Source organism: Phaethon lepturus, unplaced genomic scaffold (assembly GCF_000687285.1).
Source record: "Phaethon lepturus isolate BGI_N335 unplaced genomic scaffold, ASM68728v1 scaffold3152, whole genome shotgun sequence".
Lineage (NCBI taxonomy): Eukaryota > Metazoa > Chordata > Aves > Phaethontiformes > Phaethontidae > Phaethon > Phaethon lepturus.
This window is the reverse complement of record NW_010521064.1, coordinates 19,845-38,613: the sequence shown is the minus strand read 5'-3', so window position 1 is coordinate 38,613 and position 18,769 is coordinate 19,845. Positions and strand designations below refer to the sequence as shown.

General features: G+C 42.4%; 1 protein-coding gene across 1 annotated transcript in view; it reads left to right on the top strand.

Moving 5' to 3' along the window:
- The first annotated feature begins 13,306 nt into the window (after nucleotides 1–13,306).
- Nucleotides 13,307–18,769, top strand: part of C8B (complement component 8, beta polypeptide) — a 19,089-nt gene continuing 13,626 nt past the window's right edge. Inside the window, exons 1-5 of the mRNA XM_010297587.1 lie at nucleotides 13,307–13,463; nucleotides 13,802–13,943; nucleotides 15,376–15,529; nucleotides 16,591–16,732; nucleotides 17,768–17,909. Coding sequence (XP_010295889.1) covers nucleotides 13,307–13,463; nucleotides 13,802–13,943; nucleotides 15,376–15,529; nucleotides 16,591–16,732; nucleotides 17,768–17,909 — 737 coding nt within the window. The remainder of the gene's footprint in view (nucleotides 13,464–13,801; nucleotides 13,944–15,375; nucleotides 15,530–16,590; nucleotides 16,733–17,767; nucleotides 17,910–18,769) is intronic.

Here is an 18,769-nt window from a genome sequence, read left to right as displayed (position 1 = left end):
CGGTTCAGTTAGGGGACAAGCTGTCCTAGCTTCCTCTGTAATGAAGTCATTTAAAAGTTCCCTGTCTTGGGCACACCAACTGATTTTAAAAAGGCACTTGCGATAATTTATTATCTTCGAGACTTCTCAACAGTTCGCTTCAAATTGACCATCGGGTTCAAAAGTTATCAGGGAGAATTGACAGATACATAGATTGAAAGAGTAATGTGTGGCTACTGTTCTGTTAGGAAAGGGGCCCAGAAATAATAGGCGTGTTTCTTTGCTGCAGTTCATTATTATGCTGGTACCAAGGCGGAGCAGGGTTTCTGAGTAGATCTCATTGTTTTTTTGTTTTATGGATGCATAGCATCCATCTTGATATTAAAATGACAGAGACTTCTAAAACGCTAGTAATAAAACCAGATATTTGAGACTAGGAAATGTTCTTGGGTAGGTTTATATTAAGAATAGAGGCACTTTCCAGTCATAATCCTGAACTAGAAGGTTGCTGTATTTATGCTGCTAATAGAGGCTAACTGTAAGAAAAATAACCAAAGATAAGCCACTGGCTGTTAATGGGCGAATAGGAATTACCCATCTTATCACCAAAGATATTTACTTGGAATCCTGCTTGCCAAGTTTACTATGTCCTATTTTATTGAGTCAGCATGCAATAGAGAAGATGCATTGCACTCCCGTTCCCTTCACTTGCATCCCCAGCACAAGATTCTCATTTTGGCTGGCGTTCCAACACACTTATTTCATGAAACTCTATCATTTGAGCCTGCCCTTTCCGATCAGTCAGCCGGGAGTAAAAGTGATGCTGAGAATCTATTGTAAAGGGCAAAGAAATCTATGCGGGCCTCACCTCTACAATTCAGTACATATTGCCTGAAGCTTTGCACGTAGCAGGGTGCCTCGCAATGATGAAAGGACTGCCAATGTAAAAATAGTCTCTTCCTAACGAAGTCCCGTGTTATGTTTTGTGAGTGAGCTCTCCTACACAAGCCCAAGTAGATGCTGAATCTTTCAAGAGTTGTTCTCCAATGATTAGTTCTGCTGAGGAGCAGGTGTTAATATCTTTAAATTGGATGTAAATTTACTTCTAGTATTTACATAATGGTATTCAAAGCCATTAGCAACCTTGTTACCTCATGCAGTAGTGTACTATACCAGAAATACTTAGTTTGCTACAGTCTTGTTTATTGTGCAAAATGCTCCTTTAAATGGGAAGAATAAACTGATTTTAAGCGTGAAGTATCTCTGGAATATGTAAATGTAGCATACATAAGGAAAATTTTCTCTTTGGCAGTTTTTGTGGTTAAATCCGAGAGAGTTCATAACTCAACATTTACACAACATACTTGCAGCTTCTTAAATATTTAGCTGTCTAACTTAAGGCCTGTATATTTAGGCATTTCTGGTCCCTTACTGCAACCTGTCACTTTGGTCATATACCTGACCTGTGAATTCATATCCTCTTCTTGCAGTATCTCATTATTTAAAGGCTACTGTTCAATGTAAAGAGCCGCACTGGTATGTGAGCGTATCGCTAAACGCTACTTTGATGGCAGCTTCCAAACATAAAGGAAAACATTTACCTCTCAAACATCTGCCAGAAATCGCATATCCCCAAAGTTGATAGAAGTTGGATTTAGCAGCAAAAAAAGGTGCTGCCGGTTGTGTTCGTTTGTCCCTGTGGGCTAACGAAAGCACAGCAGAAGTGCCTCTGGGCCTGTCCTGTAGAAAGGAAAACACTGTTAAGATTCAGGGGGTTTATGTGAATTGGAAGCTTTGTATGCTATTTTATTTATTCCTCTTCTTTTTCTGACAATGACCCAGTCTTTCATTTCCTTACCTCTGAATCTACCTGGTAGAAGTAGAAAGCAGAATACACCGGTGAGATGACTCCAATGCTGTGAGAAGAGTTAGGGTCACCTGCTTTTTAATGACATTCTCTGTGACTTTTGAGTGGTATAAGAAAGAAGAAGGGGGGTTATTTCTGCTTCCAAGACTCTCCAAAGTAATACGTGTGAAGCCCCCCTGCCTGGCATTGTGAGAGAAGCTATCCGTGAAGTCGACAGCACTTGACTCTCCTTTTGCCTCTTTTCTGTCCCTTTCTGCTGTCTTTTGCTTTCCTGAGTATCATTATCAATCCTTTACAGATACCATTTGCAGTGTTGGGCTACAGGCAAGCTACATTGCTTGAATTATCTCAAAATATTAGAAAACAAATCTCAGTCATTGACAAAAAAATTTGGCTGAGAAAATTGCATGCAATTACTGCAATTAATTTCTTGTTTAGGCTTCTGAAGGGGCAAATCAACTAAAAAGAAGACATAAGAACACATTTTTCAGTTAAAATTATCTCATCTAGTAGAAGAAAAAATATTCAAATCAGTGGGAAATTCCTGCCTTTGCCAGATGAAGTGTATGTTCAGATAAATATCGGTGATGAATAAAAGAAATTTCTAATTCCAAAGGCTGCTTCATGCGCTGTTGAAAGTGCTGATGACCAGTGATAAATTCCTCCTCCTCTTCCAATGGTGTCAAGTTCAGTAACACCTTAGGACACCTGTTACTTAAGTGCATCTCCATATCTTAAAGATATTTGAGGACAGCTCTAACAAGCACGCCTGACATTTTGAAAGGCTCTTTTTTTCCCTGAAGTCTTTTGATATCTTTTGTTCCAAAGGGATGTTCTCCCTCCCCTTTTCTTCTCCTCCTTCATTTTTGCTTCCCTTTGCAATCACCCCAGGTTCAGCAAATGCCTGAAGAATGGCCTGGTGTGTGTTGGGTTCCCACATTAATTAATACAGATTTTCTCTGAACTAGCTGTGATGGATCATTCTGCCAGCTTCATGTCTGCGGTACATGAAAATTGGCCTAGGTGGACTTAGCACACAGTATGTGAAATGCAGTTATTTACTCTCAGTCATCTCTTCTGATTACCTTCAGTTTTTCAAGGTCACAAAATATATTTGCTTCTTGCTGGGGATAATTTCAGCAGCCTTTATTTAATCATTCCAAACTATTTTTCTTATCCTCCCATAAAGCTTGTAGTGTACTCAGGGCTTCATGTAGGTGGGAAGTGGGGAAGCAGAGTCTTTGCAAGCTCCAGAAATGTAGTCGTCTCAAGGAATAAGAGACAAATTTCCTTGGCGTGTAGGAAGCAGGTCATATTTTGGAAGGAGCCTTGTGGTGTTGCTCCTCATTCAACACGAGATGCACAGTGAGGTGGGACACCACGCAGCCTGGAACACTGGCTGGGCACCCATGAACACCGAGTTGATGTAGCGGTAGGGATCCATCTTTGGCTTGTTTTTCTCCTCAGCAGCATCATTTTTATAAGCAGTGGTTAAAGTCCTGTGCCGTCCCCTGGCAGACATTTCTGCGCTCCGCAGTGCCCGGTGATTTGCAAGCCATCAGAGTTTTTTTGCTCAAAGTCAGCTTGTGCTGATGCTGCTGTAACATGAGTTGATTCTAACTTGGTTAAATTCAACGTCGTGGCACGGTATTTGAATATTTATCAAGCTGCAGAGAGTTAATGCAGTATGGCATTAATTAGCCTTTCTGCCTGTCTTGTTCTTTTTTTAGATGTCATTCTTAGTTTAATAAATTAGTTTCTGGAAACGAAGTAGAATGGATTCCAGGGTCCATGGGTGGTTTGCTTCCCACTGCAGCCAAGATGAACAGCGTATTAAAGCATAGGGTGTCAGCTATGAAGCAGCACTGAAGAACGTGGCAGCTTTTTTTCCCCCCACATCCAGGAAATTCCCAAGAAAGTATCTGTTAGCAAATTGACATGCCTTCCCCCCAGCTTTAACGATTGTACTAACGGTTATGCAGACTCCCAGTTGAACTGCACAGAGCTGGCTTTCCTCATTCTTCATAGGCAACTCATACTGTTATTTTAAATCCCCATCCCAGCTTCATTAGCTCAGCTTTCAGCGGCGGTTTCTGTTTGCAAGTGTTGTTCTCCATGAGTTGTGTAAGACCCCCAGCTGCGTTCTGCTGCTGTGCTGCTGCAGGAGTGTCTCAGCCCAATACAGTAACAGCATTTTACGCCAGCTGCATTTCTGGCCGGTAAACTTCAAAACATCCAGTCATATAAATACCATTTCATTTCTTCATATGTCTGTGCCCAGCAATACCTCCTGAGGATCGGCGCATGGCCGGTACTGGAAGGGAAAATTGATAGTAAGCATTCACTTTCTGTAGTAATGTCACATTTTCTTCGCAACTCAACCGGGGTGCCGTGATCACTCAAGGCAGCGCAGAAAACAAACACTTCCTTTGGGTTTTGACTCACGAGGTATTGCTGTTCTCAAGCAGATGTTCTAAAAATGTTCTAAAAAATGTCTAGAGACTTCTCTGCTTATTTTATTTTTATTATCCCCAGGAAGCAGAACCTCTCTACGCCCAGATCAACAGACCTAAGAAATAGCATTGTTGCAGGCTTGTGGTGCTCCAAGACTCAAATGAAACCCAACAACCTGGCAGGCCTTTGGCTTTCATGCTTTTTTCCGATTGATTTTGGCTGACAAGGAGAGATGATTGCCCTCCTGGACTGGCTCTACGAGTGTTCCTGACTTTTTTTTTTTTTTTGGCAACCAACGGCAGATTCCTATGGCAGCACAAAATAAAACTCTCCCTGCTTATCATACCACGAGTCCAGCCCCGTCCCCACAAGTCATGGGTATCCAGACTAGGAAATCTTACTCCTCAGTCGTCTTTTACACATTTGTTATCTTCTGTATGCCACATATAAATAATGAGCATCTGAAATTTACTGAGTATTAGACATTCTTTTTCTTTTGAGCAAAAAGCAGAGTCTGTATGTAGCAGTGGCATTACCATTCAACAGCCTTTTGGGCACAAGTTGGCACTTTTTATGTCATGGTGACATGTTTTTCATCATCATTTACATTGGGCTGATCCTGACTTTTTTTCCCCCCCTGTGTAGGCATATTTAAACAACAAAAAATACTGGCAGTGTCATTTTTGTTGATATTTCTTATTCTGTAGTTTTGTAAGAGTGACAGATTTAACAGCAAAACGCCTCCCGCGGAAGTGATTCCTACCTTGAAACCACAGAATAAAACTCGATTGTTTATCCATCCTGACTGAAAATGTTGCCAAATGGACCTTTAAGTTCTAGCGCATCATGAGGAAGAAATGCTGCTTTTCTGTTTGAATACTCATGTTGGTGGGTAGAGAAAGGACATCGCGTCCCACTGAGGAAAGACGAAAGAGTCAGTATTTCCTAGGAAACTCTAAACAAAGTGCAGAAAAGGAATATTTTTATTTCTTCAATATCTTGCTGCTGTAACGCTATGCAGACAAGTGTTTTCTTTGTGTGCCATTTTTGATGAAAAAAAAAAAATCATTTGCCAAATAGTACTGGTATGATTCTGGTTTAGGAATTTGGATGAAGTGAACTTTACAAATGGGACAAGGATGGTATGGATTTTGGAATAACAAACTGATTCTGTGATCAAATCGTTCATCTTTATCACTTTTTGTACATCAGAAAAATCAAATGGGATTTTTATTTTATAACTTGAAAAAATCTTACTGTTAAACTCTTTAAATGTTTAAGGAGAAATGGCTTTAAGGAGTTCGAATGAAAATTGCCAGGTTTTTTGTAAATATAAATGTTATGAAAATTCTTTTACTAATGCCATTACACAGTAGAGAAGGTAGCAAATTGCAGTGCTTGGGAGGTGTGGCAAACCCAGTTTGTGGTTCTCACATCACATACGTTTTTTCACATGCTTACGGTAACGGGCTGAAGCTCAAGTGCATTTGCCAAAAGCGTCAGCTTGTCAGCAACTAGTGAAATTAATGGGAACACATGATCTTATGATCTAGCGTTATCACACGGACATACTCCACTTAACAAGAAATCACGTTTCATTGACATTCCTTTGAACCTCTGCATAGAAGTCATCAAACTGTTTACACACTGAACAAAAGAGTTTAAAACTTCCTTTTTTTACATTTATGAAGCAAAAGTGCAGTGTTTGGGTTCATATGTTTAGCACATGATTTTCATAAAGAATCTATATATTTTTGCCCTACAGAGAATTGTTATACAGGTCAAACGTGTTTTCCTGATGTTCCTATGCAGTTACAGTATATTGAATTTAGTGGTTTAACACTAAAAAGAAAAAAAAAAAACCAGAAGAAAAAAAGAAAAAAAAAGAAAAAAAGAAAAAATAGAAAAAGGTTAAAGAAATCAAATGATTAATTAGTTTTTAGGGTTATTGTGCAGATTTTGTTTTTAAATTGACATATTAGGATTTACATTTTTGTCATCATTAAAATAGGCCTGGAGTTATAAATATTTTACTTTCTTTCATCTCTATTATAAGCTAAAAATGGTTTAGAAGACAGAATAACAGGGGTGGCAATTGTTGATATGTACAACCAAATGTCACAACATGATTCCAGTCTTTTATTTTGAATTAGAGAAATTAGAGAAATGTGCGTTACAGAATGTATGTGAATGGAAAATTAGCTGTGAATAGACCTAACGAACCTGCAGAGAAGAGAACTTTTATCCCCATTCACGGTCATTTGATGTTTATTCCTTAATCATGTGCAAACAGCTTTGTAGCGAATCTCATTTTCCCATGAGAAGAAAGATCAAGTTTTCTAACCGGAGAAGATGAATTAAAACTTGGCGGATTGAGTGTTTCAGGATTAAAATCAGAGGTAAAAGCGTTTCTGAAGGACATTTCTTTAAGAATATTTTCCTGGTTTGCACAGTGGTGCTACTTTCTTCCTCAGTGGCTCTCTTGGGTTTTGTCCTACATACGGAACCACGAAGACAATTTTGGCTCATCATAGACATTTGAGGTTTAGTGTCGTCTGTGCATTTCCAGTTATGGGGTAAAATGTTGAAAGAAAAAGAAGAGATTTATGTCTCAGAGGATCCATTGACATCATAGTTGTAGGAAGCAGAATCATTTACGTAGTCCTTGCAACGAATAGGTGCCGAGGGAATGAGGCTGGAATTTTAGTGTCTCATGAGACAGCTGGACCATCGCCATGGACCTTTGTCTTACCTTTACCAACGCTCATAACTAAAAACAAATTCTGAATTGTCTTGTCATACGATTAGATTGTCCTTGTCATGGTTGAGATGCTGAGTTGAGAGGGCTGGAAGGCCTCTGAACTGTACCAGTATTGTAGATAACTAAAATATCCAGCTTGTGCAATTGTTTAATCCCTCATCCTTCACTAGCCCTAAATTTGTCACTTTAAATTTAAAAACCAGGGAATCCCACCAGCCATCCTGTTATCATCCCCCGTAGGTTCTTGATCTTTACCTGTCATGAAAAGATATTTTGATAGATCGTAGTCATCCAAGTGTCTGATGAAACCTTTCATCTAATAATGTACTGGGCACCTTCTTTGCAAAAATGTTTACTCCGTGGTTTTCATTCGTTTTTATTTCTGCATTCTGACACATATTTTTTTAATAAAGATGAGAAAGATAAAATGACTGTTGCAGTACATTTCTAAACCTACTTTAACTTTACCTCAGATAATGACCATTTGTTAACATATACGGACACATTATTTTTAACTTGATGTATAACGCATCCAGCAACAACAAAAGACCCAAGAAATTTTTAGAAATTTTCCATTAATTTCTGTAACACACTGTGTAATACTGTTATGAATAAAAAAGTTTTAAAAAGGCGTCATTTCAGTAAGTTTGTTTCATAGCTTTTGCTCTTCTCTAATAATTCTGCCATTCTTACAGTGCAGTGTGGGTGTCTGTCACGGCCAGCATTTTTGACAATGGAAATACATGGGAAAGGAGAAAAAAAGTGCCCCAATTTGGGGAATACCCAGTCTTAAACACTCTAAGGGTTGTTTATCGTGCAAATACTTAACTTGCTGCTTTTAATTGCTTCCTCCCTGTTTTTGGCAATTACAGCTCATCCCAAACCAGCAGGTATTTTGGTCACCTCTGGTAAAATCACACGTTCCTGGGACAGACCATGCTGTGCAGTGCTACCAAAGCTGGAGTACCTTTGTGATATGAGAAGCTGTAATTAATTTTGCTCACATTTTCCTCTTCAAATAAGATTTAAAATGAAAAGTGTGCATTTTAACGTGGCAATTTTGAAAGAAAAAACCCCAGAACTTTCCAGTAGTTTGTGCAGAACTGAGAGCAAAGCCATGATCCAGCAACAGATGCCAACGATACCACCTTCTATTTCAGTGGGACCTTTCTGCTGCTTGGGGCAATGCATAGGGTAGGCTGAAGTGTTTTGCTGGTGTGAAATTCTTGATGCCACATGCAAAATAGAGTTGTTTGATATTCAGAGGTGCCGAGTACTGGATCTCTCAGTCGAGGTAAGGCATAGTACCATCCTTTGCCAAGGAAGTAATGCAAATATGCAAGATACACACACTGAACTTTAAGGGTAAGAGGTATGTGCCTATATACAGGAAGAGAGAGAGGTGTGGATGTGTGCGAGTGTATTTTATTGTATTTCTTCTTGCTGTCCCATCCCTTTCTCATCCACCAGAAATGTCCAGTAGATCATGCCAAAGCATTCATTACCTTTGTCAGTGAACATTGTTGAAATACTTGGATCCCACCTAAGAATAAAGGTCATTCTGTTGTGATGAAAACACGCTAGTATTAATTTGATTTTGATTTTGTATGTAGCTAATTGTAGTCAGATCTCCTTGGAAGGAGGAACATGATCGGTTGTGTTTGTAATGAGCTACAAAATATTAACTTAAAGTGAAGTAAGACACAGCTAAGCATGGTTTTAAACTAAAATGCATTTTTACAATGTAGGCCAAATGTAGTCTTGTTGATACTTACCTGGTACCCCCACAATGAATTTGGTTTATGTTGAAAAATCAGAAAAATTGGCTCCTGTTGCACAGTTGCTATACAGACTCAGTTTAAAAATTCAGAACGAGCAGGTTTGAGATGGTCTGGTGATGGTGAGGAATCTCAAAGTGGGAAGGACCTGGCTGTGTGTTCGCATCATTCAGAAGGGGAAGAAATCTGATTCTTACTGTGCTGGTTCAATGTCCTGTATTGCAATAATATTTCTGTAACCTAAGTAGGAATCTGTAGGTCATACATGAGAGTATTCAACTCAAACGTGACTAGTTTGAGAAATGGTCCCAATTTAACTGATGCTAATTAAGGCAATGATCTCCTGCAGTAATGAGAATTTATTTAGCAGACGAATCAACCTGTGGTTTTACAGAAGCGAGGACTCTGACGGATCTCTCTTTTCCATGTCAGTGACTTCTGGGAAAGCAATTGATCATATAGACGGGGGATATGCAATTTTAACTTGCTTACGTTGGATTAAAGGCAGTGTTGTATGTGCTTTAGTCACTACGCAGTGACAGTGGATGCAGCAGATAAGCTAACCTCTTTCTTCCTCTTCCTAGGTTGTGATACATGTTTCCATGCACCGTTTCCTTTTTTCTGTCTTTCTAAACAACTTCTGTCAGGTTTGTATTTATTAGTTTTCTGGCAAATACCATTCTCGGTCAGAAGAGTATAATTTCAAAGAAATGAAGGGGGATCTCTCTTGGCAGTTTGCTACAGGGCTTTGAATCCATTGTCTACAATTGTCTCTCTAAGCCGACGTGGAAAGCACACAGTGGTGAATGATGAACAAAGTGAAAGTCCATTTGGCAGCCAGAAAATGGAGGGTTTGGGTGAACGTGTGAGCCTGGGTCATCCACAGAAGCACCTATCGTAACGCTATCACTGTCCTTACTGCTGCGTGCACTACTCCTGGCTTCTGGTTCTGCTCCTGTACGGGAGAGCCGTGGGATTTCGCCCCTGTTTCCTGCCTGTGGTCCGATGTTACTACTGTAAAAGTATTTCTGTCTGCTGTCTTGTGGCAAGGTCGTCTTCCACAAGTTGGTCTTCTACTGATTTGCTTTTTAGGATCAGCCCCATTAAGAGCCAGGTTGGGTTTTTTTAATACCGAAGGTAAAGCAGAGAGCTGGCATGGGGAAGGAGAAAGAGTATTTTTTTGTGCTTTACTTGCTGTCTGAAAAGTGTGGGGAAACTGAATTATACATTTCAGGATGACAGTGAGGAATACGGGGAGATATCCTGATACGATTTCCTGATTACCTGTAACATTGCCTGTCTCCTTCTAAAATTATCCTACTGGAGGCAGGAAATATCAGGTCTATTAGTGAAACGACTCTCTGGCTATTAGTTTTTAGAGCTTTAAGTAGTCTTATCTCAATGGACGTGTTTGCCCTGTGGCTCATCTATCACCCCTAAAATGTTTTATCAGCACTTGAAAAATCTCAATAAGAATAATAGCCTCAAATGTTACCCATTCAAGGGGCTTTCAGATACAGCATGTATTTTTTAAAAAAAAGGTCTTTTAAGATCTGATACTGTTTGCTGGCTTTTCAGCCCCATTTCGTAGCTCCCGCAGCACCACTTCTATAAATACTCCTGACCAGCAAGGAAAGGAAATCACAATAGATTAACAGAAAACCAGGTTAACGGGCAGGAAATCAATGTCCATTCAGCCTCAGACATTTGTGAAAATAAAGGATTATGAAGAATTATTGCCAGGTACTAGCAGTGTGAAGACCTTTTGTGGCGTCTTTGTCTTCTTTAACAGTTATTAGGTGCCTGAGAAGAGCTCTGAAGTCAGTTGTATTAGAAAGAAGCGGAAGTTGCAGTGTTTAAGATGTTGCATTTTTTGGTAAATTTTGTACTATTTGACATTTTGAGATTATTGGTGTCTTTGTTTTTTCGTAAAAAGTTGATTCTAGTTTGAGGTTTTGAGTGTGTTATCTTGACGTCTAAGAGGGAGGAGATGGAGACAAGGGATAGAGCGTGTCAGGTGTTTCTTTATGCACTTGTTACTGCAGCCACTGTCTTGCTGTCTTCACAGGACCTTAGAGCTTTCAAAGTAGATGAACTTGTGCCCAGTTTGGACCGAGTCACTACAAGGCATTGTTTTTAGTGAATCAAAAGGCAGAAAAGGAGAATTAAGCTTGACAAGGTGAATTTTTTAATATCCCGGGCTTTTCAGAGACCAGCTTCACCACCAGAAGATTACTGTATTAGTAACAAAATTGGTGATGCAAGAGAGTCAGCTGTAGTAAACATCTGGAAATGTTCCTTAGAGTTTCTTTCCTGTAAATTTTACTATATACTTGCCACCTTATGTTCTTCACCATTAATACTGGTGGGCGAGCCTCCTCTTACCTTTGAACAACCCAGTTGTGTTCTTCTGCCGAAGGAGATGTGTCAGGAGTTACAAGGCGGGGAGTGAAAAGATTGTCTCCGAGAAGAAAAAAGAGAAACTCTCTTTGAAAAGCGTGCTGAGAGTACCGAAACCACCTTCCCCGGGGAGGGCCTTTCAGCTCTGACACGTTTCACAGTTTTTCTTTGGACAGGAAACTGCCAAAAATCATCTTTGGTGAAACTCTACAGGTTTTATTTACAGGGGCAAGTGGTCACAAACTTCTGTTGGTGCTAGGAACTCCGCAGAGGATGCGTTGCGCTTGAAGGCTCGGTGTTGATGACGAACACTTAGTGAGGCTTCGTTTCCAGGTGTGATGAAACTCGTGTTCAGTGACTTGCAGCGTTGTTAGCGCTAAGTGCTTTGGGAATTAAAACCAGCTCGGCAGCCAGCCGTGGCTGTTGCAGTCGGCGACGAAGAAGGAACAAGAGTGGGGAAGGAGGACGCGGGCGGTGTTACAAGGCAACGTTCCCGCTGATCCCTGGACCCGCTAAGCCCCAAACTGCAAGGAAACGGAAAATGAGCTGTGGTGGTTGTGACTTTCATGTGTTAGACCTACCTCTAATTAAAGCAGATTATAAATTATGTGGAAAACCTGATTTTGCTTTTCAGTTCTCTCTGAAAAGCATGTTCACGTATAGGATACTCTGTCTCTTGGGTCCCTGCTGCTGTTTTAACCAAACTCTCTGCTAACCGAGGAGCAAGCGCGGTCACCATGAGATGTGTGAGGCAGCAAAACGGAGGCAAGCAGCAAACAGGAGCAGGTTGCTTTGAGATCTTCACGCACGGGATCACGCTTGTGGTTTGCAGTTAAATCCAAAGGGTGCTCTGTGCTTGTAATCTTAGCTTCTCTTTTGCTGCTGTTGAAATACTGGATGTGTACTGTATTTCCTGGCCAGCAAAGGTCCTGCGCAGGGAGAGGTCTTTCCTGTAAGTGGTTTTTTTTTTGGTCATGCACAAATGATTAACAGCTAAATCAATTGTGTTGAAGGTTGAACGAGCTGTGTCGCGTAGGCACATCTTGGGTTTAGTCTGGGGCAAAGTCATTTAAAAAAAAGAAATAAAATTTAAAAGGCAAACAGAAAGCTTTGCACAGCCTAAGCCATCTTTCCTAACATTTTAGCCTCCATGTCTAGGGATGAAAGGCAGTTAATCACTTGACTGTCTGTCCAGTAACATGGGGTTAAAAATCTGGCTGCCTGAAACAATCTTTTTTTTCAGAGCAGATTCCTACAAGGAGTCAGTTAATTGTGCTTCTCTGTGTTAAATTGTTATCATCAAGCTGCCAAACTAGAAAGAGGCAGCAGCCAGTATCTTATTTTGCAGAAACATGGCCCCACAGTGAGAATAATGTAATTTTTAAGGTAACTGACACATTAAGTGCTATAGCACTTGGCCAGGTAGCGACGCTGAGGTGGTCAGGTTTGTTTTGTATTAGTGAATATGATTAACTTTATATATAGCAGCCGTCATTCCCATCATGAGCAAATTAAAATGTATTTATTCTTTGTATCATCGAAGCACTCAGATTTAGCCCAGGGTGAGAAGCCATGCTGCTAAAAGTTATTGTTGCACACAGTGCAACTGTTCAGAAAACCTCCAGCAAGAGGAAGGGTGGGAAAACACAATGATACCGTTTTGTACAAGGAAACACAGATTCAGAGAACTTTTCTCCCTCAGATGCTCCTTGTAGGTTAACGCTAGTTAGGGAAATGAAGGGCAAGACTGCTGCGTCTCGGGAGTCAAAAAGAACCATGCCTGAAGTGAGAAGCGGCGGGATGCGAGTTCAGGCTGCCTCGACAGGCAACCGAAGAAGAATTCCGCAAGGTTTTGAAGATCCTGATCTGCCTTTGAAAGCCCAACTGAACTGACGGAAGTCAGCCCTTGGTGAGTTCTCTGCCCGTTAGGACCACTTAAGAGAATGACAACGCAGTAGCTAGAAAACACCAAGACATTTAATTTGATACCTTGGCAGGTCTTGCTTCCGTGGGCTCAAGGCTTTGGGTACGTGGAGCGGAGGATCGCTATGGCAGGGCCCCGCAGGGATGGGGCTCTTGTCTTCTCCTGCAGCACAAGCCCAAGCCCGAACCCCGCTGAGACGCAGCGAAGGGCGCTCTCAGGGACACAGGCTTTCCCCGAGCAGCCGGAATAACTGCTCACACCTCGTGCCTGGCCTTCCTCTGGAAGACGGGCATGAAAAGCGTAAATAAATAAATGATTTTGCAGTCTGCTCTATTCCTAGAAAGCCAACTTCAGTTTACTTACTGCTTCCCTCTTGCCAAGACTCGAGTATCTCATTTCATTTGTTGAAATATTAATTTTTCCCCATCCCTTGAAAGCAGAATTACAAATGATAGTGTGAATTGCTTCTAGACAGATCTTTGCTTCCTTCCCGCTTGCCTCCAGAAAGCCCTGTACCGACAATTGCATCATCCACCTCTGACTCTGCCAGGTGGTGGGTCATCTGCTGTTTACAGTGTGGAGGAACGACCTGGTAATTTATCTTTTTCTACTTGAACCTTTTTCAACCCCCCCGGCAGATGGAATGGGAGCAGCGGTGGTTTCGAATTGCCCACGGTACCTCAGAGCGATGAGCGCAGCGCGCGCCGCGTTTGCTCCGTACCCCGTCAGACCGTTGCTGCTTTGTGCTGTACTTGGCCTCCTGACTGTTCTTTCCTTTGGGTAAGTGAACGTTTCTGAAGCCATGTCCATGGGGCGATACGGTAAAGAGCGAAAATCCGTAGACTTTCTGCTTTCCCTTTGCAGGGCACGTAATGGCTGTCTTGAGCGATTTCTGTATTTCTAATGAATAGCCAAAGACATTGTTTTGAAGTTAACATAGAGCAATGTGTTTGCCTTTAGAAAAGTAGTCCTGTTTGATAAATCTGAGACACAAATTGCCACGGTCGTGTTGTAATGCCGAATTGTGTTTGCAACAGGCAGCCTCCTCCCGTGCTAGCTGCCCGACAGCGTGCTGCAGAGACGGGGTTTTGTGTTCCTTGAGTACGTAAACGGCAAGAATCTGGCTGATAGTTGTTTCTTCCTCCGCTAGCTTAATAGATTTTGCTCTTTCAGAGGACCACAGTCAATCAGTGACTGCAATCTTTCCTGTCTACCTGTATTTTTCCACTGTTCTCTGAACTTTGAGCTCGGATTTCATGCCTCGGTGAGCTGATGAGTTTTTGCAATTCCTTTATTCCATGTGATTTTTAATATGCGGTAGTGGGAGCCCCTTGCCAGTCACTAAATCATACTTAAAGCTTCGTTAGATGCTGTTGCTTGTCTTGCTGGAGGAATTGGGAACCCTACTGTGGAAGTTTACTTGTCAAAGTGGGTTTGAAAAGAAACTGATTGTCCATGTTTTATTAAAGCTTCCCACTTAGATTAGGTGCTACAAGGAAGCATTTGTCTGGGAGGGGGGTTTAATCAGAAATACTGAATCTGCCAGAAGAACAGGCAGCATTTTGGCTGTGGCATCAGGACACCTTGGAGACAGTTGTCACGTGAGGGGGTGAGAGAGGGGCTAGGGTGGAGAGTAAAGGCTCACACTTGGGGTTCAGGTTTGTTACTGGGATGAAAGGGATTAATGGGCTAATGACTATTGTGAACCAAGAATAGAGTCTAAAGCTAGTGGGTTTGGTCCGCTTGAGAAAAAATAGCCTGCTTGGCAAAGGCAGCAGGGAGCAGTGGGACAAGGGCAGCAACTGATGGTGCAGCTTTTACTGCTGGCCACTTTGCCAGCTTATTTGGTGGGGCTCGCGCAGCTTGGGATGAAACCCAAGTTGGTGGAATATGGGTTGAGTTTCCCATGCTGGCTAGATCAAACGTGTGTTCTGCCGTCACCCCTCCTGAGTGCTCTGCAGACTTACTCTCATGGTGGTGGTGTTGAAGACTGGGTCTACTCTTGGACCTTGAAGAGTGGATCAGGTTTCATACAGAATTAATGCCAGTTTGAAATCGCTACCAGAATCTAGAGGTTGCATGGAAGATTTGGTGAGGTCTAACACGTGTTAGTTCTCTTTGTTGTGTAGTTCTGCCTGGTTATGGGCCAAGTTGTTCTGTCTTCGCAACTCGGTGGTTTCACATGCTGAATCTCTTATGTTGTTGAATGCAGTGGTGAAAAGCAGTCCCCTAACCTCAATGGCACCAACAAGAGCATGGCCAATGGCAGGCGTGCCCGGTCCGTGAGCAACTTGCCGCAGCCCCGCGACTGCGTGCTCTCTGCCTGGTCCTCGTGGAGCCAGTGCGATCCCTGTCAAAAGAAGAGGGTGAGTGTTTGTGGTGTAGGCAGGAAGCCTGAGAAACTGGGAGGAAGGACCACATCCAAGCCTTGTGTTTTTTTGTCCATGGGGTTGGGCGAACAGTGGGGAGCTGCTGATAAAAGCCTCACACAGGTGAGGCTGTGGGCTTTCAGGTGTCTTTTAGCTCTTCAGCTCTTCACCTCCAGTAACTCCAGTGATTTCCAGGCTGCCTCGCTGTCCTGAGAAGGTGTAAGCCCAGGCTTGGTGAAAACACAGGCAGGAAGCCCAGGCTTTGCAGGGACTTTCTCTTCTTCCAGTGTCAGCGTGAGGCACCGTCCCCACTGATAGTCCCTTGTGGGACCTGGAGACACTCGGTGCCTCTCAGGATTAAAATGCTTTTTCTTCTCTGCCAACGAGCATTTTCTACCGAAGAAGCCCCATCAAACGAAAGTAATGACCCCAGTAGTGTGAAGAGCAAAATCCCCATTGCTAGAGGGACCTCTGCTAACGAGTTGGAGAAGCTGTTCCCGGGCTTACGCAGGAATAACCAGTGATGGGAGTTGGGAAGAGTGAAGCTTCGTATGAAAGAGTTAATCTTAAAAGCTGGGGAAAAAAGGAGGGCTAACATATTGGACTGAGTAATTGACTGCTTCACAGCAGTGTTGTGGGCGGAAAAAAATCGCTAATGATACAGAGGGCCAAGTAAATACACTGACAGAAAATAACAAGGGATGTCGTTCCCAGCACTAATTGAAAGGGAGGAGATGTAACTGAATCCTTCCTTACTCTTGCAAATGCCCGCACTACTGTGTCAGGCTCACTTAAACAAACTGTCAAAGAAAAGCAAACTTGCCTTCATCCCTCCCAATCCTCAATCCTTCCTTAGTAAAATTAAAACTGTCACAAATCAGAAACCTTTGAAATCAGGCACATTACCAGCACCACACTTACTTGCTGACACTTCTTTTTTTTAACAAGACAGTACTCTTAGACAAGATCTCCCCAACGCAAAGTTTGTTTTTTGACTAGGCAAGTGTAAAATTCACAATTTCTGTACGCTTCAGTCAATATTTTTTATTTCATCACAGTACAGATTTGCCCGTCTGGAACAACCTTCTCAGTTCAATGGAGATCCATGTGATTACTCTGACACAGAAACTGAAGATTGTGTTACAAATAATCCTTGCAGGAATAAAGTTAGATGTGAAGGCTTTGTGTGTGCAGTTACAGGTAAGGACCTGGGGAGTGAGGAGTGGTTGGTGGTGCTCAGGTGGCATCTCTGGCGGCACCACGCTGAGCTTTCTGCTTCTACAAGAGTTTGCTGGGCTGAGGAGATGTCAGGAGTTGGCTGGGGTCCATTCATGATTGTGTTGTGTTCGTATTGGTGATTTTTGAGTCTATTAGCCAACGTCTGTCCGTCTAAAGCCATGTCTTTAAAATCTCCAAATAGGAAATTGAAACCCAGTTATGTCAGTAAAATCAGCTCAAGGGGATCTGACAGCACCAGGAGAACGTGCCCTGGGCATCCTTGACACATGCCCAAGAGCACAGCGGGTTACGATGGTGGTCCTCATGGCATTTCCCTCCATCCGTATCGATGACTAATTAGTCAGGGACACTGTAAGCAGTGTGAGGAAGCAAGGCAGCAGTTAGCTGTATCCAAAATTTGGTCGGCCTCTGCTTTGCATCTGCACCCTGGCAGAGGAGAGGACAGCGTGCAGGGAGCAGGGCACCGGGGCAGAGGGGAGCTGAGCACAGAAGATGGGGCAAAGGAAAGCGACTCTGATCTCCGTCCCCCAGGCTACTGTTTTGGCGAGACCGAAAAACAATTCGGTAATTACGGACGTGGAAAGGGGGAAAAAAATAATACCGTACACAAGGTCTGCTGAACAGTCTCTCTCAAACAAGCATGTTTGTTTTCTCAAAGCTAAAAAATGTTAGCAACAGAAAAATTGTGTCCCTCTAAAAAGGTATAAATACTTTTAATTAGGGATTTCTTTTTTTTCTAAGTTGAGCAAAGAATCTTAAGGTTTTGAAAGTTTTGAGCAAAACTGAGCAGGTGGAGTTTGGTGATGAAAAATCTGAGGTTTTCCGTGCAGATAGAGAGGAAATGTCTATCTATCTTTTCCAGCTAGTTTTGAACTATACGTTACAGGAGTCTTTTATTTGGTTTCTAGACTCTGAGTCAGGGACTGTGATTTTGCAAAATTACCAGTAAGCATGGTAATAGGTAGCGTTATAAGTAATGTACACCTTGCGTCCTAGGGAGATGCATTACACGGAGGCTGCTTTGTAATGGTGACGATGACTGTGGGGACCAGTCAGATGAAAAAAACTGCAAAAAAGTGTTTAAAAAATGTGACCAGAAGATGGAGGAATACTGGGGAATAGAGAATCTGGCAAAAGGGTAAGTCAGTGACCTTCGTGAGATTTTTTTTATTACTTAAGGATAAGAATCATAGAATCATAGCATCTCTGGGTTGGAAGGGACCTTTTAAGGCCATCCAGCCCAACCCCCTGCCATGAGCAGGCACATCTTCAATCAGACCAGGTTGCTCAGAGCCCCGTCCAGCCTGACCTGGGATGTTTCCAGGGATGGGGCATCTACCACCTCTCTAGGCAACCTGTGCCAGGGTTTCACCACCCTCATCATAAAAAAATTCTTCCTTATATCTAGGCTGAATCTGCCCTCTTTTGGTGTAAAACCATTACCCCTTGTCCTAGCGCAACAGGCCCTGTGAAAAAGTCTGTCCCCAACATTCTTATAAGCCCCCTTGAAGTACTGGGAGGCTGCAGTAAGGTCCCCCCGGAGCCTTCTCTTCTCCAGGCTGAACAAGCCCATGATCTTATGTGGCTTCAGACATAAACACTGAACGGAGAAAAGCTGTAGCAATTGCTACAGGAGTTAGGACGCAACAGCCTTTGGGGTCCTGATCCAAAGCCCGGTAGAAAAATCCTTATTGACTCCATGAGCCTTTTGGAGAGACATGAGGTGAGTAGAAGTGCCGGAGGGACCCAGGGGTACTCGTGCACCCTGTGGAGATCATCGGCTCAGCTTGCAAGTACCTACTGCGGGAGCCTCTGCGCGCTCCTTGTGTTGCCAAAACCTGGTGAGTGAAGAGGGAAATGTCAACGCCAAACATTTCTCTGATGTCTGCAGGTACTTGCACTTAAAGCAATCAGTGGGAGAGTTTCGATAATCCAGTTCTATTTGCACAGATGTAAGTAGAGTTAGACTTTGGCCTAAATCAGTCTGTGGGGAGCAGG